This window comes from Clinocottus analis, unplaced genomic scaffold (assembly GCF_023055335.1).
Source record: "Clinocottus analis isolate CAN_PGR_092001 unplaced genomic scaffold, fCliAna1.0.p SCAF_7, whole genome shotgun sequence".
Taxonomy (NCBI): Eukaryota; Metazoa; Chordata; class Actinopteri; order Perciformes; family Cottidae; genus Clinocottus; species Clinocottus analis.
In genome coordinates this window covers 19,869,569-19,884,326 of record NW_027176229.1, presented here as the reverse complement: position 1 = coordinate 19,884,326, position 14,758 = coordinate 19,869,569, and the positions used below count along the sequence as shown (strand labels likewise).

Below are 14,758 nucleotides of genomic sequence, written 5' to 3'. Positions count from 1 at the left end.
CCTTTGTTTTCTTGTCCTTGCGCCGGGGTTGGCAGTTTGTCAGTCGCCCGTTTGAGCCGATGAATTCGCTTGGAGGAGCCAGCAGGAACAGAGCGGCATTGCCGGTACAAAAGCTATTAAACTATGTTAAAAAACAACAAGTTTCTTACTCACTTGTTTATTACTGCGACATTTTGCTGATTCTGCAGCATTTGCAGAATTCCCAGAGCGATGCAATGTACGAAGAAAGCAATTTTCCACTTTTGTTCTGTCATAAGTGAAAAGTTATCTTTTGTAGAATACATTAATCTTTACTGTGTAGTATCCAATAGTTGCTTATGTTATTAGCAAAGTCCCTGAAGTCCCTGAATGAGTGGGCCAATATCTTTGATGGAAATAAGATTAATTCTCTGTAAATAAACTAAGACGGTCCACTATAGGAAAGAAGTGGTTTGACTTTTGAAATATCTCAACGACCATCGATGCGATTGCAATTTAGGGACGACATTCCACGCTCGGTGCGGATCCCGATTGCTTTGGCGGTCCCTCGAGTGCCACCGCGAGTTTGACACTTACGTACGGTTCCCCGAGAACCTTCCTACCATTTGGCGGACGCGTTTATGATTCCCCTGGAGGACGAGCTGTAATCACTCTGGTTACCTCTTCAGCTTTCCTTTGGGGTGGCCGGCTTTTTTTACTCTCCGATGGTCGTCCCCGTATTATCTAACCTCCTGCATCCTCTTTTTCTGAGCTTCCTCCCCAACTGCTTGGCGTGTCGAGTAAACGGCGTGCACGCCCGGCAGCATGGCGCGATAACGCGCTTCCGCTTTCCTCTGCTTTCAAAGTTCAGCTCTCGGTGGTGAAGCAATGAGGGAACGAGTCCGTCTTCAAGTATTAAGGGTCAGGGGTTTGTAGTTGCATGCTTAAGTAATGGAAATACACAGTATCATATTTTAGCTGATTACTGCATTTTATTAAATGCTTTGGAAAAAGCAACAAGGATCATTTCTCATCAAAGCATAACCAACCTGATGGCATCTCTCTACTGTACTTTGCGTTAGACCTTCATAATTGCGGTCTTTAAAAACAAAACCAAATAAGAGCACAGGAATCATCTACTGTTTAACGAGTCAAGAAAGTAAGAGAATAGTAAGAAAGCTCGTTTGAGTTTTAAAGACAGGTAAGGCTGAAAGCGTAAGGCTGTAATTCTGACTGCTGCTCAACTCTATCACAGTGTCAGAGGAGAGAGAGTCGGGATTATCTCCCTCACAGGGAGCTGGACCCACCCTGATGAGAGAAAATAAAAGTATATTCATCAATGAATCCCAGAAGAAAAGGCTATTAAAAAGGCAGGAAGACACAAAAGTTAATCTTTTTTTTTTTTTTCTCTTTAAGAAATTTCAAAATACAACAATAGATATATATTTTTTAAACCCAATTTTTAGATCTCGCATGAAACATGTCCACCTGCCACTACAAACCTCCTGAAAAAACAAACAAAAAAACAGCTCTGCTGTGAATTCAAATCTAGTGAAGCCGCCTCTCTTCCACTTTTATGTCATCAATGATCGGTCAAATCAGAAGAAGAAGAAACAAAAGACGGCAGTGCGGCGGCACAGCGACGTTATGCCTGTTGGCTCAAAGCCACAGCGGCTAACAGGACTTCTTTTAACAGCCACTGAGGTCCGACTTCACGAGATCCTGTCAAATGAAATGTTTTAAAGACAAAACCTAATTGTTACGTTTTGATGTCGGACAGCATTTTGTAGAAGTTAGCACTGAGACATGACATATGGCAACGGGGTCACGATCCGAGGCTTGTTTTTCTAGACCTACGTGAAGAAGATGATGATGATGAAAACAGGTGAAACAGTTTTTGGTTATTAAAGTGCGCCCGACACACCATCAGTTAGCAGCATCATGTATATACATAGTAATGAGGTTCAGCACTCGTACAAATCAACCGTTTTAAAAATCACCCATTTTACAGTCAAAACTAGCATCCCTCTAACCCTCAAAACCAAAGAAAAACTTCTCTCAGTGTTACTTCAACTCTGCTTATGACAAAATTATCTCTCTTTACTTCTTTTTCTTTTAACCGGAAGAGAATTTAACACAAAGTAAAAACAAACTAAAAGGTAAAATATCACCATGCAGAATATCATCCATACTTTACACACATACAAAATGACATTTCTTTTTTTTTTCTCTCCTCTCTTTAAGAATACATTCTGTAAAACACGTCTTTAGGTCCTTTCGGTACGGTTTCTCCTACATTTCTGCTACAATCTGTACATTTATCCGTAGAAAATAGTCAGAGGATCCTGCTCTGGCACCTGCAGGTGATTATTTCCCGTCTGCTCCTCAAACCCCCCAAACGTGTGTTTCCATCCATCGTACGTCCTACCCCTTCCAACTTAAAACCAAAGAAAGAGAGGAAAACAGAACTGAGTGGAAGCTCTTGTGTGGTGATGCTTTAGTGTGGGTGGAGGTACGTTGACAGAACCCACATAGGCTCCACTTTGATTTAAAAAAAAAAGAAAAAGGATGTAAAGGAATCCAGAAAATGGAGTAAGGGAGGCGCGTGTTAGCTGAGGACATTGGACGAGGCCAGTGCTGAATATAGATGAGGCCCACGCCTGGGGTGGAGGTTGGGGGGAGGGTTGGATTAGAAGTCCACACCGCCGGGCCGATTACTAGCCTCTTTTTTTTCGGGGACATTTCTGGAAAAAAAAATTGGTGGGTGGGAGAGCGTCGGCCAGATGTTTGTGAAACGTGGAGAAGGATTTCGATGCGATTCAGAGGCCTTTGAGGAACTCCTGGAGCTGTCTGACGAGCTCCGTGTCCACGGTCTCCATCAGGACCCCGAAGTTCTGGTCCCCCATCATGGTCTGCTGCGCCTTCAGCTTCTCGTACACAAACTGCTGCAGGGACACGCTGTGCACCGGGTCCTCCAGGGCCAACTGCAGCGGGACACAGGAAATGGAGCCGTTAGGACAAAGTGCATTCAAGACAAGTGTTTGGGTCGACTTCCAAATGACATATATTTGGGCGTTTTGTCTAAATAACCCACGCACATACATGTAAACCTGCCCTCATCTATACTTTGTACCTTTTGGAGATGCACACACAAACACACACGCTTTCTTCCATACCTTATATATATATGATATTTTGCTGGCTTGTCTCTCACTGTTTTCTCCGCCTCTTGGTGTTTTTTTCTTACAAAAAAAAAAAAAAAAGCCTGAATAAAACACGTTTCAAGCAACATCCTGTCTTGAAAGACACATGCTGCACATTTTCTTTTGACCGTCTCCGCCTCTCTCCTGAGTCAATACACAGAAGGTTGAATATTCGGCAGCAATTAAAGGTTCTTCTTGCAAGTCTGCACTGTTGTAGCAGATCTGGATTTGGGGATTTCCTTTTGTCTCTCGTGCTTTTGTTGCAGAAGTTGGAACATTCTGTAAAGGGATTCAAATCTTTTTTTTTTTTTTTTTTGCTGGGTCAGTGTGGGCTTTTAACATGATTGTTCTGTCGGCGTTGCAGGTTTGATTTTGCGGGGGATAAGAGCCCGAGTGTGCTCTCCATACCACGCTTCACAGTCTGGTTCTGGCTCCTCTCAGTAGCACTTTGCATGGCAGCTGTGGAGTTATTCTCCTCTCAATCTGGGACAGACTCTTTGCCGCAGGCTGTCGAGTTTTGCAAACTCTGGTCTGCCGTCAAGTGGAGTTTTATTTTGGTTTCGCCACTGATTGTTGCCGTCCCAGCAAGATCTTACATTTCATACCAGTGGGTCAACTGACATGAGGGTGAGAAGATACTGACACCGCCTTTGGCGGAGGTGCTAGTGTGAAAGCACTTTATTAGTACCCGTAGGAAGACTTGGTTTGCGGTAGTAGAAAACAGTAGAAAAACAAGGCCTCCATCTCGACCTACATCATCACCACAAACAGACAACCAGACAAACATGATAAAAAGTGCTCAAAGCTCCAGATCAGTGCTGTTATAATTCTAATTTGTTCACCTGTGTGATGGCTGCTGGAACAAAGCTGGCTTTAAACCGCTTTGTTCTGCACCGTGGTATTAAATACCACGGATTAAGAAGTAAAGTGTGAAGTCTGGAGCATAACTGCATACCCGTGTGGGGTTTGTGACAATGCACAACATAAATCCAAGGTATTTAAATATATATAAAAAAACTAAATTACTAAAACAGACATGTAAAAGATGCCATATCCATAGAGAGGTGCTCTGTCTAAGCAACAATAATACAACTGATGTACTTTAGACTGCGTCATGAAAAAGGTAAACACAAGTCGTTCTTAATTCCCTCCGTTTCTGCTCACACTGGAATCACAACGTACTGTACTTGCAAAAGCATTTGCAGAGGACGCCCTCACACTGTTTCAGAGTTACTTTTGACAAAAAGGGAAGGAAATAGCAACTCAAGACATGCTACCATTTTTAACTTGGACAGACGCATCAAACACAAACCTAAAGAAAATGATTCAGTATATGTGGCCGCTGCCGTTCATCTTACGCAGACGACAGCGCTGGAAAACTAATCCCTCACAATGGAAGAAGGAGGAAAAAAAAGAGTTGGATAGCTTACTAGAGCAGACACATAGCTGTGGAAAATGGAAAATGCTTTTTTTTTTGTGGATTGAAGCAAAGGGAGGGGAAAACAACACCACGGAAAGGTTTGAGCGCCTGGAAGTAAATCATAAGAGCGCACCGTGAACACCATTACGCAATCAAAACCACTGGCCGAGATCAATTAAAAGGCCAATTCTATGCTTTTATTTTTAAATAATTCAAATGGTACTTGCTGTACTATACACGTCATGAACCTTTAAGTGCTCTTAAAGTGATATTTGCATCATATATGTGTGTATTTGTGCACCTAAAGTATGGTTCCAGCTCTCACAAGCTTTGATTTCCCAGCGGGATTAATTATTACCATTAAATTCGACCCCCCTCCTCCAGCCGCTTCAGCGTGAACAGCCTTCGTGACTTAATCTTTATAATCTAGCATAAGCACACTTGACATTTGGGCAAGCTTGTGCACTCTTACTCACGACTACTGTAACGATAACTCCCGGCGTTAAGCCAGCCACTGGGGGGGAATACTTGTCATGCTAATTTGTTTCTTTGTCATTACGGTGCAATCAAACTAGTGTAGAGTGGCTCTTGGAGAGTTGCGTAATGGAAACGCTGTCGTCTAACCTGCATAATTAAGTTATTAAATTATGCACATGGACCTGCAGGTTGTGTGTGTGTGTAACCAAAGCACCAACAATTGATGTGTGTGAGGCCAAAAAAAATGAAAAGGTTTTGTATATTTAAGGAGGATAAAAAGGTTTTTATCCTCTTAAATATCTAATCTGACAAAGAAAAACAGGAATAATACACATCCACATTAATCCCAATAGTAACAGATATAAGTTCCTGTTTAGTGGTGAAACTAGTCAGCTGTAAGTATGGTGTGTAGGTATTAAAACAAAGGTGTAAACGAAATGTGTGGATGAACCCTTCCAGGATGTTTGAAAATGTTGTGTACATTGAAAAGGATAATTATGAATAAATAATGATGCAAGATGAATATGCAACAGATGAAGAGACCGTTCAACAGAGAGAAGCAGCAGAGTGTGAACAGGTGCTGTGAGGAGACATGAGTTTAAAAAGGCAGAATGTTTGAGATAGCCGACAACATAGCGCCGGGATGAAGAGCAATATACGAAGCCAGACAACTGCTGTGCTGCGCACAAAACCTCCCATACAAACAAATCTGAGGGGTGGAAGCTACCAATAAGAACAATAAGCATGATCCAGTGTCATCCCCTCGGGGCAGAACAGAGGCAGAGATGAGAAAAGAACAAACAGCAGAGAACAAAGGAGGCGAGAGGCAAGAGAAGGTGAGGATGTGATCGCAAAGCAGAGCGGAATAAAGTTGAAAAGGAAAAGTGAAGAAAGTGGTGACGAAGGACGGCGAACGCAACAAGGGAAGGGAGTGTTGTCGGGCGGGAGGAAAAGGGGGTTGCCGGGAAGCGGCACGATGACGTAGACGCAGAGAACGCAGCGAGGGCGGCTATCGAACCAGGTGACGTGGGACGTCGTGAGAGCGGGCAGCTGCAACCCCCATTGTTCAGGACGGAAGAGGAGGAGGAGGAGGAAGAGGAGGCAGATGAAATGACGGGGCCTGTGAAAGCCCTCATCTTTAATGCAATTTTTGGACTATTGCTGCTCTTTTCCTAGAGAAAAACAAGGTAAAGAGTCCTGTGCCATCACGGTAAAAACACCAGCGCTGTTGAAAATCTCCCACGACCACACAAACGCACGCGTTTTTGATGAGTTAACCAATCTAATCCTAGTGTTTGGAAGTTGAGTTGAGATTGAAAGTTTATTTTTGACCTTAGAAACAGCAGAAAAATTGTGCGCCAACAACCCATAAATGATTGTTGCTCCGACAGGGCCACACAAAAGGCAAACACAGTCGCATTCAAAATCTGCTACGTACTCTTACTGTTGCATCAGGTAATCTGGGATTAAAGTTACAGAATTAACACGAGTGGGCTCATTGCAAATCGTTATTTTCTTAACCTGCCAACCTGGTTTTGTCACCACAGCGGGCTGCTCTATTCAGAGGCAAAGCGCGCTTGTAGCAGAGGACATTAAAGGAAACTAAGTCGGGCAGGCAATTGCTAACTGGAGTTAATGATGCAACAACCTGCACTTTCCCAGCCTTTATCTCGTACCCCGGGGTGCCTGATGCCGAACCGCAAGCACACAAATACAGTACGCGAGCGTGTTTGTGCGTGAGCGTGTACGCCGACGTCGGCGTGATGTAACGAGCTGTGGGGCTGTGTGATGTGCTGAAGTGTAAACAAAGAACTGTATTGTGCGAGGGGGAAGCTGACAGCGTGGGGTTCAGAGCATTAACTCTGCTGGCAGATCTTAATTTCATCAGCTAATTTATGACACATCATCGACGGGCCCCTCGGCGCCGGCGCCTAGACTTGCAAAGCTGCTCCCAAGTGGTCAAAAATGACACAACGCTTCATTATTGTTCAAGACATTAGCGTCTCCACGGTTATATAAAGACAATAAAGGGCTGATTGAAAACGGTAGAGGACTTCTTTTTTTTCTTCTCCGTTCGAGTGTGAAGACTGATCGTTTGTTCAGTTATTGAAATATCGTCTCAGTCTGTGTGCGTCTGACAACCAGCCACGTTGCATCCGTGTCTGTCAAAACCTTCAAAGACCAACCTTCTCGTACTACAGCGGTGCTTCAGCACATGCCGAGAAGCGCGGCGGTGTTTTCTTTGCTTTTACTCAGTGGAGGTGTATTTGCACCTTGAAGGAAAACGTCTTGATGTCTATCCCAAGCTTTTGGTTAAAGGCCAAATTGATGCATAACATGTGCAACAAGTGTAAATGTTTTATTTGTAAAATGATTTTCTGAAACATATACACACATAGCGCCAATCAAATGCGAGCAGAGAACGGGACTGGCAAGAAGGTCTATTTTGTAAAAAGTGCCCTCGGTGTTTCAAAACAATCAACTAACCAACAGCCTAAAGGAATGATGACATGCGCCATGCAGAAAAGTTCTACACCAGAGAAGTAACAGATTTACATTTAAAGTTTCGGATTGGCAGGAAGATGAAATAGGAGAGTAATGAAGGGCGTTTGGATGAAAGAGGAAAAGATAAAAGGCAACAGGAAGACGGATGGAGAAGTAAGGTGCAATAAGCAACATACTAAGTTGAGTGAAAACAAGAGAGGGAGGAGGGGGAGGGAAGGAAAAAAGAGATGAGCGATGGATTGAAGGACAAAAGCAATCTGCATGAAGTATGAGAGCACAGCCAATCCGATGGCGCACAGACTAAATATTCCTGTCGAGGCAAAAAAAAAGCTGGGGAAGGGGAGATGAGGCCGGTGGAGGCTTGAGGAAGAACAGATTTGGAGCGGTGATGAGAGGAAAGGACAGAAGGAGAGGACCATGCCCCCTGCTGCAGCTCCCTGATAAAGAACCACCGGTCCTCATGCCTTGGAGAGAGTGGAAGATAAACGAGAGGCAGGATGAACAGAAGAAAGAGACAGTGGACACGGTTTTGTCGGTTTTTTTTTTTCATGAGCGGAGAGGAAAAAAATAAAACAGAGAACACAAAGTAGGGAAGTGGGCGAGATCGGCATAAGAGGAGGAAAAAAACAGTAATTATGAGAATGATTATAAAAATAACGATGATGCTCTTCCCCCACAACTGTGGCCATTTTTACCTCATGTAAAATACCCATTAAGCACAGATTCTAATTAGTATTGACACTGTACAGACGTTTGTGTTCAACAGACAACTACAATTGAGCGGAGCCTCAATTAATGTCATTAATTACGCCCGTTGAGTAATCCTAAATAAAGTATCGTCTGTGTATCCAAAGCCTGATACAGCTTGTTCGTCTCTTGGTGTACTGGGCGAGCAGTTCCTTTAAAAACCGTGAATACAGACTCATTTTGAGTCGATTCCATCCTCCCGCTGTGAATACTCATGAGAGCAATAAATTCGGTGGTGAAAATAGTTTCTAACGAGGGTACTATGTACTCCTGTTTGAGCAACGTTTGCAGAGCACTGAGGCAATGATTTTTTTTTTTTTAAGTGCATGCTCGTAAACAGTAATTAAAGATGTATATGTTCAGCGGGAATTAATGAGTTTGGGAGTGCATGCCAGAGAGAGACAGGAAGTTGAGAGATGGACAAAATGCTCGTTTTGCTCTATTCGTGGGATTTCTTGACCTCATCCTTTATGTTCCCTCTAAAGCCACTCCAACTTAAACATTTGCGGTAATATTTGAGTAGAACTTAAGAGGCGTGACTGACTGATTATGAACGTCAAAGAATAAGGGCGGCAAAGGATTGGTTGTTTGCGTGTGTGCCAGTTTTGATGGGAGCATATGTGAGAGCGTGGCTAATGGATATTATGCATGGGAGTGAAAGTCTCTATATGTGTGAATGTGTTGGCAGAGATGCACTGGCCTGGTGGGAAAGGGCCTGCTGGATATCCCAGTCTGACTCTAATCCAATTACCTCAAGCTTCTCCTCCTCCAACTCCTGCACATACCAGCTATCAAAATGCAGTTTTAAAAAAAAAAAAATATATACATATACACAAGTTATGTCTTTCAGGCAGACCTGAGGTCATCTTGATGAACATTACTGGGGTCCTTTCATCAGACTAGACAAAGCTTCTCAAGACTCGTAGATGACATTTTACAACCGTTCGCGCTGGCTGTGTGATACCAAGCCACATAAAGTGATCTTAATCTCAATAATTAATCTGTTTTCTTTAATTGCAATGAGCACCGGTAATGTCAGAAGTGCGTTACAGGGCTTCTAAATTGCCCCAATTATAACTGAGATTAACATTTCTTAGTCTGTGATCATTTATATGATTGCTATGTAAACTAATTTGGCTAGACAGACAGAAGTGTGTGTGTGTGTGTGTGAGTGAGTAAATTGCTGTGGTTACTTTAGGCTGTTTAACAAGAATGTGTGTTTTATTATTTAAAAAAACTGGAATTAGAGCTTCCTGATTGTATGTCTCTGATGTCTGTGCCAACAAAAAAAAAAAAAAAACACTTTGTCAATGTATCCTATTAGACATTAGTGATGAATTGTCATAATTAGTATATGAATTATTGAGTTTTGACCAAAAACACGTTTTGTGACACCGAAAGCTAATATGCTAATTCTTGAGGCCAGAACATGGACGTCACTCCAGACACTTAGAGATATCTTGTTCATGCAGTGTGTGTGTGTGTCTGTGCGCGCGCGTGCGTGTGTGTGTGTGTGTGTGCGTGATGGGGTGTCCACTGGATACGATGGAAGTGGTGGGATAGAGGATGCAGCTCTTTACAGCTCCTTCAGCCACCTGCTGTGTGAAGGAGAGATAACGCAGGTCCTTCCTTCCTGCTGCTATCAGGCTGCACAACCAGCTGAGATCTCAGCGGTCGACCACAAAACACTTAGAACCTGTGCAATAATAGTTATTCTGTCTGTATATATAATATTTGTGTTACTGTCTTTACTGTTTTACATGAGTTTGTCTTGCTTATTTGGTTATTTATAAAACTTGTTTTGATCTTGTTTCTTTCTTCTTTTTTTTTACTTTGTCTCTTGTTTGCACTTTACCCTATGCTGCGATAATAATCCTGTAAATTTCAATAATAAAGGATACATTTTTGAGGGCGGAGCGGACAGACAGACGTGTGCCTTTGGGCATACCACTGTCGCTGTTGGCACAAAAACAACAGGTGGACAAAGACAGCAAAAATATGTGTGTTATCAGCTTTAACGTGTTGATGCAAGACCCAGTCTGATCAATACCGTCAGGACCTTTAATAACTGTGTTAAGGCCCAATCGATAGCTTAGCACGTCTGGACACGGGGAAGAGGTTTACATGTGAGGGGTGTTAGCCGTAATCAGTTGTGGGGACCTTACCCAAACACTAACTTTAGGGCGAAAACTGCAGCAACAAGCACGGGGTTCTGTCAAATTTAGTCAGAAAATGGGAAATGCTATGCTTGTCAACGGTGGCTGCTGGTGAACAAGATGTTCAGCTGGTGGTAAATGTTGCCTTTAGTTTTGTCCTCAAATGAAAGCAGCGTTTTCCACCCTAAGTGAGCTTTTCTTCAATTTTTTCCAAAAATTCCCAAATACCTTTGCTTTGCTGCAAAAATGACACAAAAATATATCCACAGTATAGGTGTCCAAGGTGTTCACTGTCAGATGACAGCACAATACCATGCTAACAAAATATGTAACCAAATCACAATTTTTATGCTTGTAGTGTTAAAAAAAGAAGAATGATATACCGCGAACGCCTAGAATTTGTGATTGCTTACACTGAAACACAGAACAGGCAATCACACAGCAGGCTAACTCTGTGTTCTGTCGACCGGCTGTCAAAACACCCAAAGCTACCAACCGCGCTCTTTACTAGACGGTAATAGCAATGCGAGGCAAGAAGTTCAGATTCGACAACGTTTCATTTGTTGTGGTAGTTTCGAGTTGAAAGACACGCCGTTGCGGATGTGAAGACCTTCAATGTAACGAGAGGGTCCTTCAGCTGCACTGACGGGAAAAAAAGAAGAAGAAAAGAACGAAAACCGAACAGAGTGAGACAAGAACAGTGAGCTGAGAGATAAGGTCATGTACATTCATCATTTCGTTATTATATTCAGGGACAAAGATTGATCAACCGTCCGGAAAAAAAAGACAGCGCCATTAAATAGTCATCAAGAAAAGCAAAAAGCGGAATTTAAAAAGTTTAAGACAGGGGAGGTCAGAGGACCAGTCGGAGAAACAAGGGCCGGAAAAGAAAGAAAGGAAGGAAGGAAGGAGAGAGAGAGAGAGAGAGAATGTCCCCTAAAACACAACCCTTTCCTTTTCTGAGGATTCGTTTGTTCACGGCCTCCTGATTTAGCGGGAGGATTAGAACTTGATTGCAGTAATTTCCCCACTAAATGAGGCGGCACAAATTGTAATACCCTAATTAGCATTACACTAGAGGGCGTATATGCAAGAGCCCTTTAGCCTCTCTAGCATAAGGATGTATATTACTAAACACATGCCTCCAAGTGTAGAAGTCTGCAGATGCATGTGCACAGTAAAAAGAAATGTGTGTGTGCGGGGGACGACGACATGGAAGAGCCGTAAATCTGCCGACAGCGAGCGCCCTAAGTGAGCAAGGACAGTATGGACCTGAGGGAGGCTGCTAGGAGGTCGACAGCGTTTCTGAAGAAGCTGTGAGGTATGCGAGCGTCGTGCGGGAAAAGTGGCTGTCCTAATCCTACGATGTGGTTAACATAGGACCCCTGAGACGAACATATATGTTTGTCAGGATCGTAAAGGCATTTGTTTACCAGTGTATACGGGTTAAGTGGGTGCCAACATACTGTCAAGAAGAAGAAAAAAGCGGGTCCTCACTTCCATCATCCTTTGAAACCACTGGGCTTGGAATAATTTCCCCAGCAATTCGATCAAAATCCAATCAAATTGAGGCTGTGCTATAATGTAAGAACACGATGGATGGGCCTGATTGTTTGTAATAAATAAAAACCTTTGAATAAATCTGGACAATTTTTTGCCTCGTCAGCGAGAACCTTCACGGCGCTCTGATGGATTGTCCTCGACTCGGAGGACTCTTGAAACTGGGGCTTTGAGCGACAAGTCGGGTCAAACTGTGGTATGCAGCATCCTGTCTGAAATCTGCTGCGCCATCTGGCAGCCAGAAAGACCAAATTCCTGCATTGGTAAAGCTCACGAGTGGAGGAAGGATGCAGTAAGAAATGCCTGCAGTGCGGCGCCTTTTGAAATGTCATAACCAGGATGTAGCTACACCTGTCTTATCAATGCGACGTTCGTGATCGGATGTGAATACAACTTGGTTGATATCGGAGAGTGATGGGATCTAATTCGTGGTCAATTGAGCAGTTTATCAAACGATGGATATATTTACTTTAAAAGTCCCCTTTATTTTTGCTTTAACACGTTCATATAAACTTTTCACAACAAAAGTCCTATTTTCTAACGTTATTTCGAGGTTTTGATTTGAAATCAGCAGCAAAAGCAGAAATGTTGGGTCTTCATTGGCAGTAACACGATTCAAGCCTAATTTATACTTCTGTGGAAACGCTTTTTATTTCCAGCCATGGGGTCGTGTTGGCCGTGGGATTTTAAGTTTTGCTAACCTTTTTACTTTGACATCACCACCTGGGTTGCCCACTTGCAGGGCTTTTAGAGGACAGAAACATTTGAAACATTAATCATTTTTGCAAAGGATTTCTACAGCCCAAAGCGACTTGACAGCAGATGTTTGACTTTATTTCAATAGTACTTAATCATGCAATGCATGATTCATTTGATCATTTAGTATCAAAATAAGAATTTTGGGACATGTAGTGCATATAAAAGTTCAACCAAATCAAGCTTAATGAAAAGGTTGCCTCGCTGTTTCCATTAATTAACTGAATTTTTTAATTGAAATCATTGAAAATCTAATAATGCTCTCAGTGGCATCATCAGTGATTTGAAGAATTAATTAATTTCAACAGATGTTTGAGGTAACAAGTAAAGGACAGTTGCAAAGTGCCAACAAATTCAGGGGAGAAGATGAACGCTAAGTCGCGAACGTGGATTTAAACAATAGGATTGGAAATAAAAATCACAATCACGTTTTATCATCATTCAATATCTGCATTTTGAAAAGTTTTTTTCAATGAATACTGAGACAAAAAGAAACATATGCACACATAATTAAGAGGTATTGTAATCATCATTGATCATAAATGATATAGCTTAAAGCTCTAGGATACAGTAATTTCCTATTAATACAAAATGTGTTTATTTCCATTTCAGAAACGCATTGTATTGAGTATTCCACAAACACTTCATGTCAGATAGAGAATGTGTGCAAGTCCCTGGCTCAAAAATGAACAAATCTTTAGTCATAACACAGACTGAATAAAGTAAATGTAATGAATAGGATTTAATGCATGAGAATCTGAAGAGGAACCAACACAAACAAGATAAGTCTGAGGGGTGTTACTTTGACTTCTGAAATGTAAACAAAAAAAGTCAACTGCATGCGAGTTCTTCAAACTTATTTTCATCACTTACACATTTGGTACCGTCCTCAACAAGCAACTAAACAATGCAATAGTATCCACAGGCATGTGGTCTTGGTTGCTCGGTTAGATTTTCCAGCTCTCTCAGCAATAAATCTAAACTGACTAATGAGTGACGTTCAGAATGAATAAGCTTCACGCTGGAAATTAAGATGCATTTAAATCAATTTAACAACCATGAAATCTCAGACCAAAGATCAACGGTTCTCCTTACTAGAACAACAACAATGGTTACCTCCCGATAAATCCAATGAGTTGACAGGTGGAAATACTAAGCCCACTTTTGGCTGCATCATCATCAGATATGTACAGCTACAACTTTAGCACAAAGACAGCCAGAGTTAGTGATGAGTCAAGCGTTGCCTGAAGTGAATATTTTTCATTCTAATGTCTTCAACAGCCGGTTACAGTCTTGTTCAGACGCCTGCAAGGAACAGCTACATAAGTACAGGGCACCATTAATGATGTATGATACTACGCTCTCTACTACTCTGACCGTCATGGCAGACATGTTAACAGAGCCGCAAAAGTACAGGTGTTAATTATTTAGCACATTAACTAGAAAAGGGCACTCAGTAGAGTAAAGACCTCTGCCAGGTTTGTCTGCAACGCCACTGCTGAACTTGTTGAATGAACAAATACAAACCTGAATCGGTCCTTTATAAAAAATTAAAAAAAGAAGCTAACTTGCCGACAGGAAAAGACACCCTCGGTCCACTGAAGTCGGAGCTTGGTTGAGTTCGTCATTTGTCAAGTTGCTAAGTGATAGTGAACACATTATGTCGCTCCTGGGACGCCGTTCGTCTTGAGCGCCGCTTTACAATATCAATGATGTAATGTTTGATTGAAGAATCCAAAGACAAGTCTGAAATAAGACCGTTGTTGATCATTCGTGACGCCTACCAGGGCGGTTAAGAAGCGAGGAGTCGGCAGTCGCTGAAAATATCTTGTCAAAGCGTTTGAATCACTGCAACGACGAGAGGTCCTTGTGCAAACAATGAGCACACATTATAGGGCGAAAGGGGTGCAACAGAACAGGATATTAATCGTGGTCAGAGACACAGAAATGAGTGCAAACGCAAGGTCCTGGTATTG

General features: G+C 42.3%; 1 protein-coding gene across 1 annotated transcript in view; it reads right to left on the bottom strand.

The window, feature by feature from the left end:
* Window positions 1-949: 949 nt before the first annotated feature.
* ipo11 (importin 11) overlaps window positions 950-14,758 on the bottom strand; it is a 100,285-nt gene continuing 86,476 nt past the window's right edge. Inside the window, exon 30 of the mRNA XM_068566383.1 lies at window positions 950-2,942. Coding sequence (XP_068422484.1) covers window positions 2,778-2,942 — 165 coding nt within the window. The 3' untranslated portion in view covers window positions 950-2,777. The remainder of the gene's footprint in view (window positions 2,943-14,758) is intronic.